At 40.8% G+C, this 25,786-nt stretch overlaps 1 protein-coding gene across 4 annotated transcripts in view; it reads left to right on the top strand.

Moving 5' to 3' along the window:
- The window catches only part of LOC139748061 (uncharacterized), a 96,764-nt gene extending 72,113 nt beyond the window's left edge, over nucleotides 1–24,651 (top strand). For 2 of the 4 annotated variants that reach the window (XM_071660646.1, XM_071660645.1), the window contains exons 16-20: nucleotides 3,769–3,897; nucleotides 4,689–4,820; nucleotides 9,872–10,000; nucleotides 20,145–20,273; nucleotides 24,414–24,651. In XM_071660646.1, coding sequence (XP_071516747.1) covers nucleotides 3,769–3,897; nucleotides 4,689–4,820; nucleotides 9,872–10,000; nucleotides 20,145–20,273; nucleotides 24,414–24,445 — 551 coding nt within the window. In that variant the 3' untranslated portion in view covers nucleotides 24,446–24,651. The remainder of the gene's footprint in view (nucleotides 1–3,768; nucleotides 3,898–4,688; nucleotides 4,821–9,871; nucleotides 10,001–20,144; nucleotides 20,274–24,413) is intronic. The other 2 variants (XM_071660647.1, XM_071660648.1) reach the window with 2 other exon arrangements.
- The last annotated feature ends 1,135 nt before the right edge of the window (nucleotides 24,652–25,786 follow it).

The raw sequence follows: 25,786 nt of genomic DNA, 5'->3' as shown, positions 1-25,786 counted from the left end.
ATACAAATCCATTTGCTTTACTAAGTATTTCTCGCATACATTTTTCAAAGCAAACACATGATCCACACATCCTCTACCACTTCTGAAACCACACTGCTCTTCCCCAATCTGATGCTGTCTACATGCTTTTACCCTCTCAATCAATACCCTCCCATATAATTTACCAGGAATACTCAACAAACTTATACCTCTGTAATTTGAGCACTCACTCTTATCCCCTTTGCCTTTGTACAATGGCACTATGCAAGCATACCTCCCAATTAACCTCCCTTCACTGAAGTTCCCATTTGTTCCCTCGTCTTACGCACTTTATTTACCTCCTTCCAAAGCATCTTTTTATTTTCACTAAAATTTGATGATACTCTCTCACCCCAACTCTCATTTGCCCTCTTTTTCACCTCTTACATCTTTCTCTTGACTTCCTGCCTCTTTCTTCTATACATCTCCGACTCATTTTTATTATTTCTCTGCAAAAATCTTGCAAATGCCTCTCTCTTCTCTTTCACTAATAATCTTTCTTCTTCATCCCACCACTCACTGCCCTTTCTAATCTGCCCACCTCCCACGCTTCTCATGCCACAAGCATCTTTTACGTAAGCCATCACTGCTTCCCTAAATACATCCCATTCCTCCCCCACTCCCCTTACTTCCTTTGTTCTCGCCTTTCTCAATTCTGTACTCAGTCTCTCCTGGTACTTCCTCACACAAGTCTCCTTCCCCAGCTCACTTACTCTCATCACTCTTCTCACCCCAACATTCTCTCTTGTTTTCTGAAAACCTCTACAAATCTTCACCTTCGCCTCCACAACATAATGATCAGACATCCCTCCAGTTGCACCTCTCAGCGCATTAACATCCAAATGTCTCTCTTTCGCGCACCTATCAATTAATACGTAATCCAATAACGCTCTCTGGCCATCTCTGCTACTTACATACGTATACTTATGTATATCTCTCTTTTTAAACCAGGTATTCCTAATCACAAGTCCTTTTTCTGCACATAAATCTAGAAGCTCTTCCATTTCCATTTACAACACTGAACACCCCATGTACACCAATTCTTCCGTCAACTGCCACATTACTCACCTTTGCATTCAAATCACCTATCACTATAACCCAGTCTCGTGCATCAAAACTACTAACACGCTCACTCAGCTGCTCCCAAAACACTTCCCTCTCATAATCTTTCTTCTCATGCCCAGGTGCATATTCACCAATAATCACCCATCTCTCTCCATCCACTTTCAGTTTTACCGATATCAATCTAGAGTTTACTTTCTTACACTATATCACATACTTCCACCAATCCTGTTTCAGGAGTAGTGCTACTCCTTCCCTTGCTCTTGTCCTCAGTGAATGTAATTTTAAGGTTTAATGGTCACCAAAGAACCACTTTTACTTGACCATTTCTGTTCGTCCATATTGCAGTTGAAATTTGGTGCCGATGTTTTCCACATATCCTAAGTAGGCCACAGTAATCATTTTTGTACTAATGATCAGTTTTGGGGAGCGAAATTCAGTTGCACAACACAGTGGCATTGTGACACTAACACCGCCCACAGCCCAGCCTCTGATACGTCACAGACCAGGTTACAGTATGGTTACTAGGACAACGAACATAATGGAGCCTCACGAGATCATGATGGATACACTTACGTAAAGTCTTCCATCCATGTGAACAAGCGATGATGCTCATGGAGGAAGAGGTGTTGCGCGACGCTGCCAGCTTGTGTGGTCAAACCGTGAGTGAAAACACAGACGAAATTGTGATTTGACAAAGGCATTACAGTCTCGTCCAGGACCCTCACTCCAGAAGAGTCCATCTTGCCCTGTTTTTAATTGTAGCGCATCCTCCGTGGTACAGAAGCCCCATAAGAGGTGTCCCTGGGATTACATAATGAGGGACACTTGCTTCATTCACTCGCTAATGTTAGCTTTTCTAGTTTGATAATGTGGATTGTAACTGCTTTAAAAGACGTGATGGTTCATCTAATTCCTACGTCCACTGCGTCCTGTAGATTGCATAGTAATGACGTCTAATGACGTAAACGGGTTTTAAGGGACCATATCCTATTATCTGATGATGTCTTAATAAAGCTTAATGACGTAAATGGTAACTGATAGTAACTGATGACGTAATGATAAAGCCTAATGACGTAAATGGGTTTTAAGGGACCATATCCTAGTAACTGTATCTACACAACAATGGACCAGTGTTTCAGTGTGGCTCTTTGGTGTGTCTGTAGATTTTGTAGTTGTATGGATGGTTATAGACGCACTTTATATCCCTCTTCCAAACTCCGGCCTCGTAGGCATCACCGCTTGTTCACAGGGATGGGAGACTTTACGCAAGTGTATCCACCATGATCTCGTGAGGTTGTATTATGTTCGTTACCCTAGTAACCATACTGTAACCTGGTCTGTGACGTAACAGAGGCTGGGCTGTTGGCTGTGTTAGTGTTACAATGCCACTGTGTTCTGCTGCTGAATTTCGCTCCGCCAAAACTGATGCGTTTCTCTTATGAGTTTTCGCTCTTGGTCTTTTAAGACGATCTGTTTATAACTTCTATGTTATGATAGCTGGTAATACGAACTGTATATTTCGGTCTATTTTCACTGTATTTATGGTAGCCTTGGCTAGTCAGACGTGCCTAGCTCAATGTTTAAGCCATCTCATTTCACACGTTCTGTATTGACTTGCAGAATTCTGTATCGTATTTTCTCTTTGACTTGGCAGACTTCCGAGGTTTGTCGACAATGTAGCGCCCATCGATCTTTCTTGTGGTTTGACCGGTCAACATCGACAGTGATAGATTTTGTAGTGGAGGGTTTGTGTGTGTGTGTGTGTGTGTGTGTGTGTGTGTGTGTGTGTGTGAACCCAGAGCAATGGCCATATTGAGAGCAAGATATTTGGTGGATATGGTTACAAGGCTCCAACCACAGACTAGAAATGTTTAAAGTATGAAGGTTTTCTGACGTGTACAGATCCCTCTGGTCAGCTGTAGTGATCTCTCTATCTACACATTAATCGATACATCTAAGTCCTTCGCCCCCTTACCCACCCTACTGCTCACTTTAGCTTCCATAGTTCCATCCGATGCTCTGTCCATTTTCTGGAATCTAAAACGCTCCAGGTTCTCTCAACTTACACTCCAGCCACCGCCTACTCTGCTCAGCTAAACTTGCTAAACGGAACATAATCTAATGATGCCGCTGACGATACACACTACTTACCCGCGAAGAATTTCTTAGTCGTGGAGGAAGTGACTTTCCCTCTTATCCTATCCTTAGTGGTGTTCCTCGGCGTTCTATCCTGTCCCTAAATCCTATATGATTATGTCTCGACCTCTGTGCAACGCTCAGGGCTCCTCTTCCTCTGGGATGTGAATTATGTGGGTTGATTATCAGCTGGAGCTACGGGGTAGGTGGGGGTGGGGGTGGGGGCTCGTGTCAATGCATTCATTGACCAGGAGGAAGAGATGTATGGTCAAAGGAGTTTTACGAACTAACACCAGTCTGTCGCATGTATCATGGTGGCTTGAAGAAGCTGGAAGCATGGTGGATAGCCAAGATTGAATGTGGAACTGAATTTCAATCCCTTTCGTCAGAGAAAATGTAGCATGGATATTCTATGTCTGAAAGCATCATTTCCTACAGCATTTTTTATACATTTGTAATTGTCTCTTCAAAACTTTCTCTTGCATTTTTATCTAATGTAAGTTTGCTTCGCTTCTGTGGTAATATAACCTAAAGAAATGATGTTTCCAGGGCGTCGTCCCTGCTTGAAAAGTAGACCCTGTCTTCAGCTAGGCGGCCAATGTGGTAGTGAATGTAACAGAGGCGAGGTCTCCGTGGAGCGGGTGTGCTCCAACCACGACTGCGTCTGCTGTGTTCCAGGTGAGACATCGCCTGCTATCTCCTCCACCTGCAGCTCCTCCACCTGAAGGATACTCACATGATCTAGTTCAACGATTAGTTTGAGGCATTTAATATGTATATCCTTCCATGGTGGACTCTGATGACCTGAGACGTAAGCTGGCTACACTCTACTGGCATTAAGGTCAAAGCAGCAGCTCGTCTTGTTAACCAGGATAACCTGTTAAAAATCAGAATCTAATTTGCTTCATGATGAACTTTTCAGACCAATTACAAGTATCAGGACCAATTACACACACCAGTTACACACATCAGGACCAATTACCTACATCAGGACCAATTACACACATCAGGACCAATTACACACATCAGGACCAATTACCTACATCAGGACCAATTACACACATCAGGACCAATTACACACATCAGGACCAATTACACACACCAGTTACAAATATCAGGACCAATTACACACATCAGGACCAATTACACACATCAGGACCAATTACACACATCAGGACCAATTACGCACATCAGGACCAATTACACACATCGGGACCAATTACGCACATCGGGACCAATTACGCACATCAGGACCAATTACACACATCGGGACCAATTACACACATCGGGACCAATTACATACATCAGGACCAATTACACACATCAGGACCAATTACAAATATCTACTGTCTAGATAAGAAGCTTCGTTTCACATGTCTGCAAAATATTTTCAGAGGAATGCCCGAAATATTTCAATATAGGCGATGATGACTTTATGTATCTTTTCTAAAATGAAATTCTTCTCCCAGAGTTCAATCGATGCAAGTTCCAGTCAGACGAGTGTCGCAACATAGAGGGTCGATGCGACGTGTCGTGTCGCAAAGATGAGGATCCCGTCCATCATCTCTGTGGAACAGACAACTGCGTCTGTTGTACGACAAGTAAGTCTTCCCTTTGAGGTACGATGTAGTTACATTGATTTTCGTCTGCATAAACAAATCCATGACAGAGCAATACAGCAAAGGTCGAGTCGAACTCGTATTTGCTCAATCCAATCTATATTTTGTGATAGAGATGAAGGTTCTCGTCATTCTCATGTAAATTGGACTTGTGTAACTCGAGTTCTCTGTGGTGATAAGCATTATCAGTCCTCTGTCGTCAGCCTGGCTTTCCTAGAACATAGTTACGTGAAACTACAATCAAGGTTGACCATATTGTTCAAGTACCAAACTAAATCACAAATAGTGGCAATATTGTAGCTTTATCTTTCGCTCTGAATGCAGAGGTTGTCTGTTAGTTGTCAATTCTTTCAACTTTAACTCTTCTAAAAGAACGGGAAATATTATTATTTTCTGTGGTACATACATTTAGGACATGAATGTCTTTCGTTAAATTTATACTATATTTTGGACAAGATTTTGTGGATGGATGAGCCATCATTGATGTATTCGTTTGTAAATGGATAAACTTTTGGATTCGAAAGAATTTGATTAGAACCTAGGTAGTTGCGAAAAAAAAAAATCTTGGATAAAATCGATAATGTTAGGAAATCCTAAAATGCTTGAAGCTCCACCTAAATAAATTGTTTGAGAATTTTGATAAAAGCTCTTTTAAAAAAGAATCTTTTTAATCCTGCTAATTTTATCACTATAGAAAACTCCAGAAGTCTGCTATGTTAAACCTTAAGTGGTCAGATGAAGGAAGTTATAATCGTCGTCTATACTCAACAAAACTTGTGGGTAAAACGATCAGTTACGTAGCCAATCTTAGGATGACAGACTACAGTGAAAAGTTTACTGTAAGTATTAAGTTCACCAGAGGCTCCTGCCTCTCTGGTTCCAGAGGAGGTGTTTGGCGATGGTGTGTCTGGGAAATACCAACATTCATCACTAGTCATGCAGCTCTTATCTGGAAATGGATACGAGATACTATGAAGATTATGACGACCATTCCTTTGCAGGACATGTCTCTGTGACCAGAAAGGTCTCTTAGAACACGTATTATGTTATGCATTTGATTAGAAATGTCTGCGTCTGTTGAAAGCAAGTTGACTTTAATATCTATTCGTTGAAGATGGATATGATAGAAATATGATCGCAGAACTTTAACATGGTTTATATCATTGCATAGATCCCTAATGTTTATTGCATATGTTCTTATTACATTCGTAATGTTGAGTAACACTGTCTTGGTGCACGTTAAGTTCATGTTCAGTATTGCTTCCAACATTGAAGATAAGGTAATTTCATCTCGTTTAACGCTATTCTCTGCACGACAATCAAATGTAGTTTCGGTGTTTTAGTTTCATTAAATTTGTTCTATGTTCAAATGTTATATTTCCCAAAATGTTGTTTTCAAGCCTTGTGTCACTCATTTCATATACATTAGTCTCGTTTTGCCTGGTAATAATTCAGATAGAGGTAAACATTTTACCTTGAACGAAGCGAAGTGCTTTTTCGTCAGCAGTTATAACAAGAAATGATTTGCCAATTTGTGGTTGAAAGCAGTACAATAAATACACTAGAGAACAGAACCTGAAGAATATCAAGCTTGGGAGCTACATTCAACATTGTTTGCACATCTATAGCTATACGATAATATTACAGGTCCTCCTCTTTGCAAAAATTCTAATCCTTCGACATTAATCAAAGAGACTGTCCACTGTTGCTATCTCTCACAGCCTCTTTTGCTGTTATAATTCAATTGCATTCGACTGTATTTATAAGTCTAGACTAAACATACTGCTTATAAAGTAACACTAGCATCTACTGACCACAGTCTCTCCTCGAGGCTATAATAAGATGAAGATAGTGATAGGAAAAGAAAGATAAAGATCAAATGCATAGTGAGCAACAGTGACAATCTCGTACACGAAGGAAGGTCTATTTCACCTGTGTCTATACCTGTACACGAAGAGGGAAGGTCTATTTCACCAGTCTATAACCTGTACACGAAGGAAGGTCTATTTCACCTGTGTCTATACCTGTACACGAAGAAGGAAGGTCTATTTCAACTGTGTCTATACCTGTACACGAAGAAGAAAGGTCTATTTCACCTGTGTCTATACCTGTACACGAAGAAGGAAGGTCTATTTCAACAGTGTCTATACCTGTACACGAAGAAGGAAGGTCTATTTCACCTGTGTCTATACCTGCACACGAAGAAGGAAGGTCTATTTCACCTGTGTCTATACCTGTACACGAAGAAGGAATGTCTATTTCACCTGTGTGTATACCGTGTATACGAAGAAGGAAGGTCTATTTCACCTGTGTCTATACCCTGTATACGAAGAAGGAAGGTCTATTTCTCCTGTGTCTATATCTGTACGCGAAGAAGGAAGGTCTATTTCACCTGTGTCTATACCTGTACGCGAAGAAGGAAGGTCTATATCACCTGTGTCTATACCCTGTACACGAAGAAGGAAGGTCTATTTCAACTCTCTATACCTGTACACGAAGAAGGAAGGTCTATTTCAACTCTCTATACCTGTACACGAAGAAGGAAGGTCTATTTCACCTGTGTCTATACCTGTACACGAAGAAGGAAGGTCTATTTCACCTGTGTCTATACCTGTACACGAAGAAGGAAGGTCTATTTCACCTGTGTCTGTACCCTGGCGGGTGTGGGTATTTTCTCGGTAGGTGGGTTAAATACCCACATTTTCCCCGTGTTTCCCACAACGTCCGTCTATAAGAATTACCTCTAACGACCCTCATGATATACGAGGCCTGCAGATGGTCATTCTCACGGGTTAACTGCCGTAAGGCAAGCCATATAATGATCATAAGTTCGCTACACTCTGGTCGTGTTGATCCTCTAGACCTGCCCTCTCGTATTACTTTACACTCGATCGCTGAAGCTGTGAAGCTCGATTGAACACTGGGACACACGAAGTCGTGGTTTTCACCATTCGTATTTGAAGCCATGATTCTTTTTGAAATCCCCGGGGCTTACATGGCGTCGATCATAAATACTATAATGGTTTCTCGAGAACCAGTTTATCTGACAGCATCAGGACTGGTGTGGCCCTGCTATAGTTATGGACTTGAATGGTTTTATGGCTTCGCCAGCCCTCAACCCTCGGGGTCTTTGTCTATATAGGGTCCATTCCCTTACCCTTAACTTACTATATCTATTGATGATCGTATTTCATCTTAATCTTTGACGCGTCTAAATATGTATTTATTCTGGCTATGAAGGTGCGTTAACGAAGTTTTAGAATGTAGTGAGGGTCAGTTAAGCGTAGAGATGCGTATAATAACCATGGACTAGGTAGACCATATTGACATCTGATCATACAACGATAGTTTAAGAATACTTTATATCATGCTACACTGTATAGATAGGAAGTCTGTAGTTGTTAGGAAAGCTGAAGGTTATGATAATTGGTATTCCTAATTCAGCAAACTTGACAATCAGATCCTCTGTGGCTAAGGAAATGCTAGTCTTGATCCTATTAACCATACAATTGCCCTTAAAGCTGTTTCCAGTGGCTATACAAGATTCATTAATCATAGCTCAAACTACTTCGTTAGGTGTCTTAGATGTTCACTTCATCAGGAGTTGAATCCTACCCAACAAAATTTGCTTCAGTCTTCAGTGGATCAAACGCTGTTATTTACAATACAAACACCTTAGTTTGTGCTGTTTACCTGAAATGAGAGAGATTTCATGATACAAAGATGTCTGTTCAGCATAGCAGGATTAAGATGATACATATTATGGCTGACAGTTTCAGGTACGTGGACAATTGTTCAGAATTATGCATGATGCCCTCACCAGTATGGAGAAACAGGGTCAACTCCACAAGGAAAGTTGTCTTTAAGTGGATCAAGACCGCTTTAAAAAGGTGCTTTTAAACATACTGACAAAGGGTTACATGCCACATAGCGAGTTTCCCATTCTATTTGAAAAAAAAAGCCTCTGCTTCAACAAAATAAAAGTCTGAAAAGGATGAAGTAGACTGCTGGTGTGAATATCATTTTGATCATTTTGACGTGGATGATCGGTAACCTGGATCTAAGGCTCTCTTGTGCATAACGTCTTGTTTCTACTTACTGTGAAGGGAGAACTGGCTCTTAATAGAGGACCCTCGATTTAAAATCGTTCAAAATAGACACTGGGACTTGTGGCTTTTAGGTGACCATCGCTTGATTGTGTCAAAATCCAAAGGAAGATGTTAGTGTTGAAAAAAATCAGGTTAGGTCTAACTGATCGTCAATACAAGATCAATCCTGGTGGTCTGAGTCAACATGAGAACTACTGTTAAACATTAAAGCGAACCATTTGTACATGGGTATCGTACAACGCTATTCAGGCATGGAAGACAAGGTAATTATTACTGATAACGTGAAATTGCCTTGTTACTCTTGTTAGGTTCGTTCGTTTTCTAATATCTTACATTCTATGACTCTTTTCTTAAACATCACTCAGCTGTGATATCTTTCCCATAATGTATTGAGGATGAACACTGTACTCTCACGTCTGTGCCAGAACACTTTTAAGATGTCTCTTGTTGTGTGGTTAGAGTTCTGATGAGTGTAGCAAGGAGTGAGAAGGCTGTCTAGGGCTGTTTGTGTACCACAAGTAACTACATCTGGTGTCTTCCATGTAAGCTGTATTTATGAGATGCTAACAATCATTATGAGCAAGTATTTTTTGGCAGGCAGAATTGGGACATCATATTGAGGTGTAAAAGGTTAGATTTTATACCACAACTTGCCACAACTCTGCTGACAGTGTGGTAAGTCTGTCATTATGGGTCGGTCACATATCTGGAGGGTAGAGTTGCGATGTTCGTTGTGGATCCACCTTGATGGAAAACCAGTTTGAAGATGTATAGATCCCGAAGCTTTTGAGGCTTATACTGAAACGACTTTAGTTTTTCCTATTGTATTCCATTCTTGAATAACCAGTGAATGTATAATTATTTTCCACTTTACCTTAACTTCCTTAAGTTATTTGTGATCATGATTTCCTGTCGACACAACAGAGGGACGTTCATGCCGAAGCAGTAGCTTGTGTTATCTCGTGGGTGGCCAGTGTGTTGAGGACTGCATCAAAGGTGAACATCCCATCCAAGGTGTTTGCACAGACTACAACTGTGTGTGTTGTGTTGCAGGTGAGCATCATCAACATTGACGTCACACCTCTATCTACTATCTGGTCAAATATTTTGCAGACGATATATATAGTCGGAAATAGACATTGTCAGGTACAATCATTGAACAACTCGAATATCATAATCTACAACTGGTATTTTCACGATGACAGTGTGAGCTTGATCTCGGCCGCGAATATTGTGCGAATATTATGTGGTCTGACCAAGTTGGAATTCTTAATGAAGAGGAATATTCATACCTAGACGTAAGGTGTTCAGATCAACACAGCTGAGCCAATAGTTCCTATCCATTTCAACCCTAGTCATTATGTTTAGCATCATTTCAATCGGACATAGATAAACATGACAATATTTTTCCATTAATTTGCATAAAGTATTACTTCAGTTACCAATACTAAACAATATTCTCATCCTATAGTTATGTTAACGGACTCCAGTGTAACCTTAGTATTGAGACGATTTTGTTAAACATTTTAACAACCCATTAATCCTGCAAGTTGTATAATAGATCTAGCACACACATTTCACTTCAAACCACACATTCTACTCATACTGGTACAGTCATGTGGATCTAACACTATGTATGTATGTATCTATCTATCTATCTATCTAAATGTGTATATATATATAATATATACATATATATATATATATATATATATATATATATATATATATATATATATATATATATATATATATATATATATGTGGGGTGTCTTGGTCAAGGTGGTGTGCAAAGTGAGAGGGTTAGGGAAAATGATTTGGTAAATAAAGAAGAGGTAGTAAAAGCTTTATGGAAGATGAAAGCCGGCAAAGCAGCAGGTTTGGATGGCATTGCAGTGGAATTTATTAAAAAAGGGGGTGACTGTATAGTTGACTGGTTGGTAAGGTTATTTAATGTATGTATGATTCATGGTGAGGTGCCTGAGGATTGGCGGAATGCGTGCATAGTGCCACTGTACAAAGGCGAAGGGGATAAGAGTGAGTGCTCAAATTACAGAGGTGTAAGTTTGTTGAGTATTCCTGGTAAATTTTATGGGAGGGTATTGATTGAGAGGGTGAAGGCATGTACAGAGCATCAGATTGAGGAAGAGCAGTGTGGTTTCAGAAGTGGTAGAGGATGTGTGGATCAGGTGTTTGCTTTGAAGAATGTATGTGAGAAATACTTAGAAAAGCAATTGGATTTGTATGTAGCATTTATGGATCTGGAGAAAGAATATGATAGAGTTGATAGAGATGCTCTGTGGAAGGTATTAAGAATATATGGTGTGGGAGGCAAGTTGTTAGAAGCAGTGAAAAGTTTTTATCAAAGATGTAAGGCATGTGTACGTGTAGGAAGAGAGGAAGGTGATTGGTTCTCAGTGAATGTAGGTTTACGGCAGGGGTGTGTGATGTGTCCAATGTTGTTTAATTTGTTTATGGATGGGGTTGTTAGGGAGGTGAATGCAAGAGTTTTGAAAAGAGGGGCAAGTATGCAGTCTGTTGTGGATGAGAGAGCTTGGGAAGTGAGTCAGTTGTTGTTCGCTGATGATACAGCGCTGGTGGCTGATTCATGTAAGAAACAGCAGAAGCTGGTGATTGAGTTTGGTAAAGTGTGTGAAAGAAGAAAGTTAAGAGTAAATGTGAATAAGAGCAAGGTTATTAGGTACAGTAGGGTTGAGGGTCAAGTCAATTGGGAGGTAAGTTTGAATGGGGAAAAGCTGGCGGAAGTGAAGTGTTTTAGATATCTTGGAGTGGATCTGGCAGCGGATGGAACCATGGAAGCGGAAGTGAATCTGAGGGTGGGGTAGGGGGCGAAAATTCTGGGAGCCTTGAAGAATGTTTGGAAGTCGAGAACATTATCTCGGAAAGCAAAAATGGGTATGTTTGAAGGAATAGTGGTTCCAACAATGTTGTATGGTTGCGAGGCGTGGGCTATGGATAGAGTTGTGCGCAGGAGGATGGATGTGCTGGAAATGAGATGTTTGAGGACAATGTGTGGTGTGAGATGGTTTGATCGAGTGAGTAGCGTAAGGGTGAGAGAGATGTGTGGAAATAAAAAGAGTGTGGTTGAGAGAGCAGAAGAGGGTGTTTTGAAATTGTTTGGTCAAATGGAGAGAATGAGTGGGGAAAGATTGACGAAGAGGATATATGTGTCAGAGGTGGAGGGAACGAGGAGAAGTGGGAGACCAAATTGGAGGTGGAAAGATGGAGTGAAAAAGATTTTGAGTGATCGGGGCCTGAACATGCAGGAGGGTGAAAGGCGTGCAAGGAATAGTGTGAATTAGAACGATGTAGTATACCGGAGTCGACGTGCTGTCAATGGATTGAACCAGGGCATGTGAAGCATCTGGGATAAACCATGCAAAGTGTGTGGGGCCTGGATGTGGAAAGGGAGCTGTGGTTTCGGTGCATTATTACATGACAGCTAGAGACTGAGTGTGAACGAATGGGGCCTGTGGTGTTTTTCCTAGCGCTACCTCGCACACATGAGGGGGGAGGGGGTTGTTATTCCATGTGTGGCGAGGTGGCGATGGGAACAAATAAAGGCAGACAGTATGAATTATGTACATGTGTATATATGTATATGTCTGTGTGTGTATATATATGTGTACATTGAGATGTATAGGTATGTATATTGTGCATGGGTGGACATGTATGTATTTACATGTGTATGTGGGCGGGTTGGGCCATTCTTTCGTCTGATATCTTGCGCTACCTCGCTAACGCGGGAGACAGCGACAAAGCAAAATAAATAAAATAAATAATATATATATATATATATATATATATATATATATATATATATATATATATATATATATGATGATATAGCGCTGGTGGCTGATTCATGTGAGAAACTGCAGAAGCTGGTGACTGAGTTTGGTAAAGTGTGTGGAAGAAGAAAGTTAAGAGTAAATGTGAATAAGAGCAAGGTTATTAGGTACAGTAGGGTTGAGGGTCAAGTCAATTGGGAGGTGAGTTTGAATGGAGAAAAACTGGAGGAAGTGAAGTGTTTTAGATATCTGGGAGTGGATCTGGCAGCGGATGGAACCATGGAAGCGGAAGTGGATCATAGGGTGGGGGAGGGGGCGAAAATTCTGGGGGCCTTGAAGAATGTGTGGAAGTCGAGAACATTATCTCGGAAAGCAAAAATGGGTATGTTTGAAGGAATAGTGGTTCCAACAATGTTGTATGGTTGCGAGGCGTGGGCTATGGATAGAGTTGTGCGCAGGAGGATGGATGTGCTGGAAATGAGATGTTTGAGGACAATGTGTGGTGTGAGGTGGTTTGATCGAGTGAGTAACGTAAGGGTAAGAGAGATGTGTGGAAATAAAAAGAGCGTGGTTGAGAGAGCAGAAGAGGGTGTTTTGAAGTGGTTTGGGCACATGGAGAGAATGAGTGAGGAAAGATTGACCAAGAGGATATATGTGTCGGAGGTGGAGGGAACGAGGAGAAGAGGGAGACCAAATTGGAGGTGGAAAGATGGAGTGAAAAAGATTTTGTGTGATCGGGGCCTGAACATGCAGGAGGGTGAAAGGAGGGCAAGGAATAGAGTGAATTGGAGCGATGTGGTATACCGGGGTTGACGTGCTGTCAGTGGATTGAATCAAGGCATGTGAAGCGTCTGGGGTAAACCATGGAAAGCTGTATAGGTATGTATATTTGCGTGTGTGGACGTATGTATATACATGTGTATGGCGGGGGGGGTTGGGCCATTTCTTTCGTCTGTTTCCTTGCGCTACCTCGCAAATGCGGGAGACAGCGACAAAGTATAATAAATAAATAGATATAAATATATATATATATATATATATATATATATATATATATATATATATATATATATATATATATATATATATATATGTATATACATATAATTTTATCCCTGGGGATAGGGGAGAAAGAATACTTTCCACGTATTCCCTGCGTGTCGTAGAAGGCGACTAAAAGGGGAGGGAGCGGGTGGCTGGAGGTCCTCCCCTCGTTTTTTTTTTTTTTTTTTTTTAATTTTCCAAAAGAAGGAACAGAGAGGGGGGCCAGGTGAGGATTTCCCTCTAATGCCCAGTCCTCTGTTCTAAGCGCTACCTCGCTAACGCGGGAAATGGCGAATAGTATGAAATATATATATATATATATATATATATATATATATATATATATATATATATATATATATATATATATATATATTGTACAAAGGCAAAGGGGATGAGAGTGAGTGCTCAAATTACAGGGGTATAAGTTTGTTGATTATTTCTGGTAAATTATATGGGAGGGTATTGATTGAGAGGGTGAAGGCATGTACAGAGCATCAGATTGGGGAAGAGCAGTGTGGTTTCAGAAGTGGTAGAGGATGTGTGGATCAGGTGTTTGCTTTGAAGAATGTATGTGAGAAATACTTAGAAAAGCAAATGGATTTGTATGTAGCATTTATGGATCTTGTGAAGGCATATGATAGAGTTGATAGAGATGCTCTGTGGAAGGTATTAAGAATATATGGTGTGGGAGGCAAGTTGTTAGAAGCAGTGAAAAGTTTTTATCGAGGATGTAAGGCATGTGTACGTGTAGGAAGAGAGGAAAGTGATTGGTTCTCAGTGAATGTAGGTTTGCGGCAGGGGTGTGTGATGTCTCCATGGTTGTTTAATTTGTTTATGGATGGGGTTGTTAGGGAGGTGAATGCAAGAGTTTTTGGAAAGAGGGGCAAGTATGAAGTCTGTTGGGGATGAGAGAGCTTGGGAAGCGAGTCAGTTGTTGTTCGCTGATGATACAGCGCTGGTGGCTGATTTATGTGAGAAACTGCAGAAGCTGGTGATTGAGTTTGGTAAAGTGTGTGAAAGAAGAAAGTTAAGAGTAAATGTGAATAAGAGCAAGGTTATTAGGTACAGTAGGGTTGAGGCTCAAGTCAATTGGGAGGTAAGTTTGAATGGAGAAAAACTGGAGGAAGTAAAGTGTTTTAGATATCTGGGAGTGGATCTGGCAGCGGATGGAACCATGGAAGCGGAAGTGGATCATTGGGTGGGGGAGGGGGCGAAAATCCTGGGAGCCTTGAAGAATGCGTGGAAGTCGAGAACGTTATCTCGGAAAGCAAAAATGGGTATGTTTGAAGGAATAGTGGTTCCAACAATGTTGTATGGATGCGAGGCGTGGGCTATGGACAGAGTTGTGCGCAGGAGGATAGATGTGCTGGAAATGATATGTTTGAGGACAATGTGTGGTGTGAGGTGGTTTGATCGAGTAAGTAACGTAAGGGTAAGAGAGATGTGTGGAAATAAAAAGAGCGTGGTTGAGAGAGCAGAAGAGGGTGTTTTGAAATGGTTTGGTCACATGGAGAGAATGAGTGAGGAAAGATTGACCAAGAGGATATATGTGTCGGAGGTGGAGGGAACGAGGAGAAGTGGGAGACCAAATTGGAGGTAGAAAGATGGAGTGAAAAAGATTGTGTGATCGGGGCCTGAACATGCAGGGGGGTGAAAGGAGGGCAAGGAATAGAGTGAATTGGATCGATGTGGTATACCGAGGTTGACGTGCTGTCAGTGGATTGAATCAGGGCATGTGAAGCGTCTGGGATAAACCATGGAAAGCTGTATAGGTATGTATATTTGCGTGTGTGGACGTATGTATATACATGTGTATGGGGGTGGGTTGGGCCATTTCTTTCGTGTGTTTCCATGCGCTACCTCGCAAATGCGGGAGACAGCGACAAAGGAAAAAAAAAAGAAAAAAACAATATATATATATATATATATATATATATATATATATATATATATATATATATATATATATATATATATACATATTTTTTTTTTTTTTTTGCTTTGTCTCGTTTGCGAGGTAGCGCAAGGAAACAGACGAAAGAAATGGCCCAACCCACCCCCATACACATGCCTTGATTTAATCCACTGACAGCACGTCAACCCCGGTATACCACATCGCTCCAATTCACTCTATTCTTTACCCTCCTTTCACCCTCCTGCATGTTCAGGCCCCGATCACACAAAATCTTTTTCACTCCATCTTTCCACCTCCAATTTGGTCTCCCTCTTCTCCTCGTTCCCTCCACCTCCGACACATATATCCTCTTGGTCAATCTTTCCTCACTCATTCTCTCCATGTGACCAAACCATTTCAAAACACCCTCTTCTGCTCTCTCAACCACGCTCTTTTTATTTCCACACATCTCTCTTACCCTTACGTTACTTACTCGATCAAACCACCTCACACCACACATTGTCCTCAAACATCTCATTTCCAGCACATCCATCCTCCTGCTCACAACTCTATCCATAGTCCACGCCTCGCAACCATACAACATTGTTGGAACCACTATTCCTTCAAACATACCCATTTTTGCTTTCCGAGATAATGTTCTCGACTTCCACACATTCTTCAAGGCTCCCAGAATTTTCGCCCCCTCCCCCACCCTATGATCCACTTCCGCTTCCATGGTTCCATCCGCTGCCAGATCCACTCCCAGATATCTAAAACACTTCACTTCCTCCAGTTTTTCTCCATTCAAACTCGCCTCCCAATTGAATTGACCCTCAACCCTACTGTACCTAATAACCTTGCTCTTATTCACATTTACTCTTAACTTTCTTCTTTCACACACTTTACCAAACTCAGTCACCAGCTTCTGCAGTTTCTCACATGAATCAGCCACCAGCGCTGTATCATCAGCGAACAACAACTGACTCACTTCACAAGCTCTCTCATCCCCAACAGACTTCATACTTGCCCCTCTTTCCAAAAACTCTTGCATTCACCTCCCTAACAACCCCATCCATAAACAAATTAAACAACCATGGAGACATCACACACCCCTGCCGCAAACCTACATTCACTGAGAACCAATCACTTTCCTCTCTTCCTACACGTACACATGCCTTACATCCTCGATAAAAACTTTTCACTGCTTCTAACAACTTGCCTCCCACACCATATATTCTTAATACCTTCCACAGAACATCTCTATCAACTCTATCATATGCCTTCTCCAGATCCATAAATGCTACATACAAATCCATTTGCTTTTCTAAGTATTTCTCACATACATTCTTCAAAGCAAACACCTGATCCACACATCCTCTACCACTTCTGAAACCACACTGCTCTTCCCCAATCTGATGCTCTGTACATGCCTTCACCCTCTCAATCAATACCCTCCCATATAATTTGCCAGGAATACTCAACAAACTTATATCTCTGTAATTTGAGCACTCACTCTTATCCCCTTTGCCTTTGTACAATGGCACTATGCACGCATTCCGCCAATCCTCAGGCACCTCACCATGAGTCATACATACATTAAATAATCTTACCAACCAGTCAACAATACAGTCACCCCCTTTTTTAATAAATTCCACTGCAGTACCATCCAAACCTGCTGCCTTGCCGGCTTTCATCTTCCGCAAAGCTTTTACTACCTCTTCTCTGTTTACCAACTCATTTTCCCTAACCCTCGCACTTTGCACACCACCTCGACCAAAACACCCTATATCTGCCACTCTATCATCAAACACATTCAACAAACCTTCAAAATACTCACTCCATCTCCTTCTCACATCACCAGTACTTGTTATCACCTTCCCATTTGCGCCCTTCACTGAAGTTCCCATTTTCTCCCTTGTCTTACGCACTTTACTTACCTCCTTCCAGAACATCTTTTTATTCTCCCTAAAATTTAATGATACTCTCTCACCCCAACTCTCATTTGCCCTTTTTTTCACCTCTTGCACCTTTCTCTTGACCTCCTGTCTCTTTCTTTTATACGTCTCCCACTCAATTTCATCTTTTCCCTGCAAAAATCGTCCAAATGCCTCTCTCTTCTCTTTCACTAATACTCTTACTTCTTCATCCCACCACTCACTACCCTTTCTAATCAACCCACCTCCCACTCTTCTCATGCCACAAGCATCTTTTGCGCAATCCATCACTGATTCCCTAAATAAATCCCATTCCTCCCCCACTCCCCTTACTTCCATTGTTCTCACCTTTTTCCATTCTGTACTCAGTCTCTCCTGGTACTTCCTCACACAAGTCTCCTTCCCAAGCTCACTTACTCTCACCACCCTCTTCACCCCAACATTCACTCTTCTTTTCTGAAAACCCATACAAATCTTCACCTTAGCCTCCACAAGATAATGATCAGACATCCCTCCAGTTGCACCTCTCAGCACATTAACATCCAAAAGTCTCTTTTTCGCGCGCCTGTCAATTAACACGTAATCCAATAACGCTCTCTGGCCATCTCTCCTACTTACATAAGTATACTTATGTATATCTCGCTTTTTAAACCAGGTATTCCCAATCATCAGTCCTTTTTCAGTACATAAATCTACAAGCTCTTCACCATTTCCATTTACAACACTGAACACCCCATGTATACCAATTATTCCCTCAACTGCCACATTACTCACCTTTGCATTCAAATCACCCAACACTATAACCCGGTTTCGTGCATCAAAACCACTAACACGCTCATTCAGCTGCTCCCAAAACACTTGCCTCTCATGATCTTTCTTCTCATGCCCAGGTGCATATGCACCAATAATCACCCACCTCTCTTCATCAACTTTCAGTTTTACCCATATTAATCGAGAATTTACTTTCTTACATTCTATCACATACTTCCACAACTCCTGTTTCAGGAGTACTGCTACTCCTTCCCTTGCTCTTGTCCTCTCACTAACCCCTGACTTTACTCCCAAGACCTTCCCAAACCACTCTTCCCCTTTACCCTTGAGCTTCGTTTCACTCAGAGCCAAAACATCCAGGTTCCTTTCCTCAAACATACTACCTATCTCTCCTTTTTTCACATCTTGGTTACATCCACACACATTTAGGCACCCCAATCTGAGCCTTCGAGGAGGATGAGCACTCCCCGCGTGACTCCTTCTTCTGTTTCCCATTTTAGAAAGTTAAAAAAATACAAGGAGGGGAGGATTTCTGGCCCCCCTCTCCCGTCCCCTCTAGTCGCTTTCTACGACACGCGAGGAATGCGTGGGAAGTATTCTTTCACCCCTATCCCCAGGGATAATATACATATATATATACACATACACACACATACACACACACACGCGCATATACACACCCACACACATACATATATATACATGTGAAAAATGTAAGAAACAATTTAGAAAACTGAAACTTCTAGCTTGAAATGAAATGAAAAAATGAATGTCACATAATGGTTCAACCTCTGGCTATGGAAAGGAAATGTTTAATTTATTTACACAAACGTCAATAGTAGTACTCATCAATTTAACCACTGTATCAATAAGCTAAGCTTCAATGTCTAAGCTACATTTTTTCCAATTTCACTATTTTCTTGTCAAAGCACCATGTATGAAAACTATCACTCCAGTAACACAACTATAAACATTTACTTCCCCTTTAAAAAAAGTTCTGGGGAAGTCTGTCTCGATATATTGATGGCTGTCAAATTGCTTTACCGGTCACTGACAATTTTCTGTAAGCAGATGAATATCCCAAGCCCACATTTCCCCTATACCACTTCGAAATCAAATTCCAGGTACGAGGTATTTTGGGTAGTAAGGGAGTAATGAGACACAAGCTGCCATACAGAATTTAATTGTGAATATTTCAATTGCTGTCTTCCTTAAAGATAACCATCGAGACATTGAGCTAAATTCTCATAAACAGCTCCTGTCAATGCAACTTTGCTACTAGTGACACAATGAACATCTATCACTCATTTGTGGAGGTTGTTTACAAAGGTACTTTAAGTAAACTTTTTGCTTAATCAAAAATCTTATCTGCATTACACCATCTCACGCACTACTTTATATTCCCGACGAACGGTATGTTAGGGGGAACTATATGAAAAAGATTTCGGTATTGTACTTCAGACTTTAGATATAGATTTCATTACAGTTTGATGATCGTGTAAGGTGATCTGAGGTGAGGTCTGATGGGTAGGGTAGTGACACCATAAAGCTTGATCCGGACACTTTGAGACTTTGTATGGGTAACGGAAGTCTTCGTAGTCTTAAAACTGACATCTGAAGCTGAAATAATAACTCGATTCGCTCGTCCTAATGTAGGATATGCTGATGTAGGTCGGAGTCTTGAAAAATGCATTCTCACCTTATATCAATGTTGACATCATTCTCTTTCATCTTTACAGAGTTTAGTGTCTGCCGTAAAACCAGGATGTGTCGTCAATTAGGTGGCCAATGTAGTGAAGACTGTGGCAGGGATGAGATAACCATCAATGGTGTTTGTGACGACTGCAAATGTGTGTGTTGCCTCCCAAGTGAGTTTTCGAATTTGGTCAACTTGCAAAAGCAGGTCAAATCTTCTTGCAGGTTCAAGCAGCCTTAGACCATATTATCAAATACTATATAACTATCTAGATATGTTTTCAGTATTTCATATTTTGGACATTGCTTTTTTTCAGCTAGTGGTAATGTTTACAGATCGTCTTTATCACATCAGACAGGAAGCATGTTCCTTAATGACGTTCTTAGTTCAGTAGTGGCTGCAATTCTATCAACCTGAATCTTGCACCTCATCACTTTACCTTTATCTACTTACCTCTAAGGCTTCACGCACTCATCCTAAATTCTCGGCGACAGCTTCTGATGGCCTTTCTGGAATTTGCCACCAGAGCCGTGTCATCTGCAAACAGCAGCTGATTCAACTCTCCACTACCCCAGTATACAGTAGATCCGCTTCCCCATCTCATGACACTCAATCCTCTCTTTTACAACACCATAGATGTATCAGTGTAAAATAGCTCAACCATGATGTATATCCACATTCGCTGAGAACCCCTCTCACTCTTTCCTTCCAACTCAACTCACATACCTTCCTCTTAAGCTAAAAATTTCCTCACTACATGTCATAGCTTTGTGTACATCCCGCATATTCATAATACTCTCCACAAGGGTTCTGACGCCATATCATACCTCCTCGAACCTATAAATTTCAAGTATGTAACTCTGAAATTCATCAGACGGAACATATGAAAACAATCTGTACCTTTCGATTGATGCTGCTCTGTTACATGTACACAAAGAGCTTCATTCTCCAGATAACCACCGTCAAAGTCGCCCATGACCTGACCTGTTCCTGCTAGTCCTTCGGTGACTCGCCGTGTGCTTTGCCAACTCTTTATATCCTCTCTTAGCAACCTGGAACTCTACCTCTCTTGAGGGACTCTACTGTAGTCCTACCTACTCTCACTACTTTACCACATTTAGTCTTCAACAAAGCCTGATTTTTTTTCCCAATCAAAGTATTCGCCAAGACTTGCACCTCCCCTGCCACTCAAGTCCTGAACACGTCTTATCTCTTGCCTCGTATGACGCATCGAGATCTTTCAAAATACTCGCTCCATTTCGCCACTTTTTTGCATTTTGTATATTCCGGTCTCTCTTTATCATATAATATTTCTTGTTATACTCATTATTTACTACATTCCTAAAATTTTCTTCTATCTAACCCGAAATTTACAAATATTCTCTACCCATTTTCTTTTTCTCCATCTCGAAGATCATGCGATTTTCTCTTGATCTGTCTCTTTCGTGTATACCTCCAAAATCGTAGCATTTCTTCCCTTTGGCTACCGTCCATGCACTTATTTTCATTATTTTCTTAATCATTTGTCCTACCACTCATAAGCCCACATCCTACCTGCCACATGCACCATATATGCAAGCACTGCATTTCTAAATAGTCTCTCCTTTCTCCGTTTTCTCTTGTTACTCGGCACATCCCTCATTTTTTTTTTGTTTACTCTTGGTTGGTAATCGTGCACAAAAGCCTTTTATTAAACTCGCTGTTTCATCGGTCATTCCTTCTTTTTGTACAGCCCGCTGCAAACCTTCGCTTCTCTAAAGTAAGGGCAGGACACAAATACCTGAAGCTCTTCTTGCAATGGCCCACGCCCATCAGGCTACGCTATACATGTCAACTGGCACACAGTCCTATAACAGCCGTCGACTTTCAGTCGCCAATGCTCGCGTATCTATTTTTTTATCGAATCATTTCCAATCATTTTATTACTCAACCCTTTGACATTTCCCACATCACTGAGTCTAACGAAGTAACACCACACCACAAAAAAAACATTCCCTCAACTGCTACATAATCTGTTTCTTCTGATATTTCCTCGTCCAAGTTTCGGTGTCTCTCATTACGTGCCGAAGCACACGCTCACCTGCTCCCAGAAGACGACTCTCTTCCCGTCACTCCTCTCGCTGCCGAGTTCATACGTTCTACCAGTTCCCCAGTCATCGTCGTCTAACCCTCGTCAGTACTGAAAGTTCTTCCTCACCCTCGACAACCACCTCTCTCTCTCCCCGCGTCTTCACACCAACCCCACAATCTATATTCATCCTCAATCATTCTTCCTCCTTCAACTTGGCATCAGTCGGACGCAAAATATAAACATTTCGCTAAACAACAACAACTATTTGCCAACTTAGACCGAGTACATCCACGTCAGACGCCCCGACTTTAGATTTCGAGGAGATGTTATCTCCTGGCTCTTCCATCTTTGTCGTTGGAAAGTGATAATGGTGAGGGAAGGGTTTCCAGTCCTATACACTCGCCCCAATTAACCGCCTTGCACTAACGCTGAGATACGCAGGTAGTTCTGTAACTTCCCTATATCCAGGTATAAAGGAAAAAGTGATACGCGGAAAACGTTGAAAATACGTATTGTGAAGTGTTACGTTAGGTTAAGCTTCTGTTCCAGTAACCCAGGGGTGTTAGAGTCTTGAGATCCTGGACCAGGGATAGGAACGTGACAGCCACTGTGGTGTTAACCTGCTGCCATTGTATCAGGTGTGGCATCTCAATCGTTGATGCTTAACCATTGGATAACGATTAGGTTTGGAGTCTTATCTGTATCATTATCTGTAAAGATACACAGCGAAGTAAGGAAATGCGGGGGAAGTTTAAGGGGATATACATGACAGCTAGAGACTGAGTATGAACGAATGTGGCCTTTGTTGTCTTTTCCTAGCGCTACCTCGCGCACATGAGGGGGGGAGGGGTTTTCATGTCATGTATGGCGGGGTGGCGACGGGATGAATAAGGGCAGACAGTATGAATTATGTACATTATGTATATGTCTGTGTGTGTATATATATATGCATACGTTGAGATGTATAGGTATGCATATGTGCGTGAGTGGACGTGTATGTATATACACGTGTATGTGGGTGGGTTAGGCCATTCTTTCGTCTGTTTCCTTGCGCTGCCTCGCTAGCGCGGGAGACAGCGACAAAGTATGATAAATATTTTAAATACAATGTATACATAAGTTGTGAACAGAGGTGGAGCAAGGCTTCGGTATTACTGTAAATGCAAAAAACTGTATCGAACAGAACTAGTTCCCACTACAAGACACGGTCATTACAGGATACGATTAATAGCAAAGTTAACGTCTAAACTTTTTTAATGAAATGAGACAAATGACTTGTAAACTTGCCGGTACAGGACTACCATAGAACTCCCCTCACTACAACGTTAAACTTAAAACTTCTCTAAAGTTTTCGTTGGGAGGAAAGTTATGGAAGCATTTAAAAGAACCCACATAACCATGGTAACATCCCAGTTCCTCTTACCTACACGGTGCTGGAAAAGGCGAAGGTCAGGGCACATGCGTTGTACTGGAGAAAGCACAAGTGACCTTCTAATGATAGACTTTGATGATCACTTGCATTTCCTGTGTGTCTTGATCACTACTCGCATCTGAACTTATTCTTTCAACCTTCCAAAGTTGGCTATAGTTCCGCCTTGCATTACATGAGACTAAATTGTAACTAGGTTTTATCAACGAGAACTTGTGGTCTGAAAACAGGTGGTAACTTAAACCATTTTTCTACCAGACGTGTTGAGATTAACCAGAGACTGAGGAACGGTCAAGGGTCATTTGAACTGGACTCTGCTGGACTGAACGTTCATACCTGGGTTCAGCTGAACATGCTGTTGTCTGTATGAGGCTGGGCCGGGTTACACAGGCTTGACTTGGAGGAGTTTGATATTTTGGGTCATTGCGAAGAGAACAACGAATTAGCTGAAGATAAGAATTATGATATTTTGAAAGATTAATATCAAAACTGGCGTTCATTGTTTACATTCCAAGTTGACAGCCAGATGCAGGAGGAAGGGAGGGAGGGGGAGCTACTGTTCATCACTGTAAGTGTTCTGTAAAATAATCTTAAGGACATGGTTCGTGTTAAAACGTGAAGCTAGAATATACATATATAACTTTTTGTTATTGTTAAGGTATGAAAATATGTATGGTAGGCATGGACCTTCAAGGTTATTTATATGAAGATAATGTACACATTAAGCACCTAAGTTTACTTAAAAAGGAAACGTTTTCTTTTCATAAAAAATTGGGTGACACTTATGAAATTTACTAACATTATCTTCTAAGTTTCAGGCGATTCTTCTTATCTGCTGGACTGAGGCGCAGTCTCCAGTGGCTGTCTATGGACCTTCATCTCCTACATAATAAAATGATTTTTTTTATGTATTTTGTTGATTTTTTAATCTTTTAGATGAAGTGTAGAATAGACGGCTTCTATCATCAGTCTATTGGCTTTGGAATAGAAATTAGCAAATAGATGAATACCTTTTATTTGTCGATATTTTAATAAAAAGAATCTTTTTAATATGTTTGATTCTGTCAACCTCGTCCCTAGCTCAGAGTATCTTAACAATGTCTTTGTGTACGGAGAAGACAAGTTTGTGGAGCACTTTTCGCTTTGGTACAAGAACTTGTGAACATAAAGTGTAACATGAACAAACATACTGTAAGGACATTATGGTTTTATACCCATAGATGAATAACTTATAACATGAGGAAAGAGAACGGAAGAAACTGACTATTTTGTAATAATTTTTTCCCAAAATACAGCCTCATTAGACGATGTCTAACAATTGACAATATTTACCGTGGCGTCGTTTTCTGTATGTCGAAATGTAGAGTAATTAGGGGTAACTGTGAATAATTATACTGTACTTGATATATATTACCAAGAATCCAATGAAATTCAAACGGTATCAGACCATTGGGTCTTTTCGAGGTTTATGATAGCAGAAGGTATCAGAAACTCAAATATTAGTGTACTCAGTTAGAAGGTATACAGATAAATTCAAAAAAGTCACCTAAATATTCTTTGAATTTGGAGGCGCAGATAATGGAGGTCGTGATCATGCAGAGAAGTATCTATTAAGTCGCAAACGTACCTACATAACTGCTTTTAACTCGTCTACTAAGCAGGTCGGTCTACATTTTAGCTATCCTGCTGAAAAGGTACTTCACCTCACTCGAAGTAAATAGTTTGCCAACGAGTTTGTACTTCATTACAAGGAATAAAATCAGCCGGATCAAGTAATGAATACCCTTATCAGATCACATTTTGACATTTTATTTTCGTCGATGCCACGCGACTTAATTTTTGCTCATGATTTTTGTGCGAAACTTTACCCAAAGCTTTTTGAAAGTCTAAATAGATAGCATCAACACCTTTACGTGGTACATGTTGGTCAATAGATAGCATCAACAACTTTATGTCGTACATGTTAATAGATAGCATCAACAATTTTACGTCGTCCATGTTGATCAATAGATAGCATCAACAACTTTACGTGGTACATGTTGATCAATAGATAGCATCAACAACTTTATGTCGTACATGTTAATAGATAGCATCAACAATTTTACGTCGTCCATGTTGATCAATAGATAGCATCAACAACTTTACGTGGTAAATGTTGATCAATAGATAGCATCAACAATTTTAC

This window comes from Panulirus ornatus, chromosome 72 (assembly GCF_036320965.1).
Source record: "Panulirus ornatus isolate Po-2019 chromosome 72, ASM3632096v1, whole genome shotgun sequence".
NCBI classification, from domain to species: Eukaryota; Metazoa; Arthropoda; class Malacostraca; order Decapoda; family Palinuridae; genus Panulirus; species Panulirus ornatus.
Note: the sequence above shows the minus strand (reverse complement) of the source record. Positions and strands in the feature narration are given on the sequence as shown.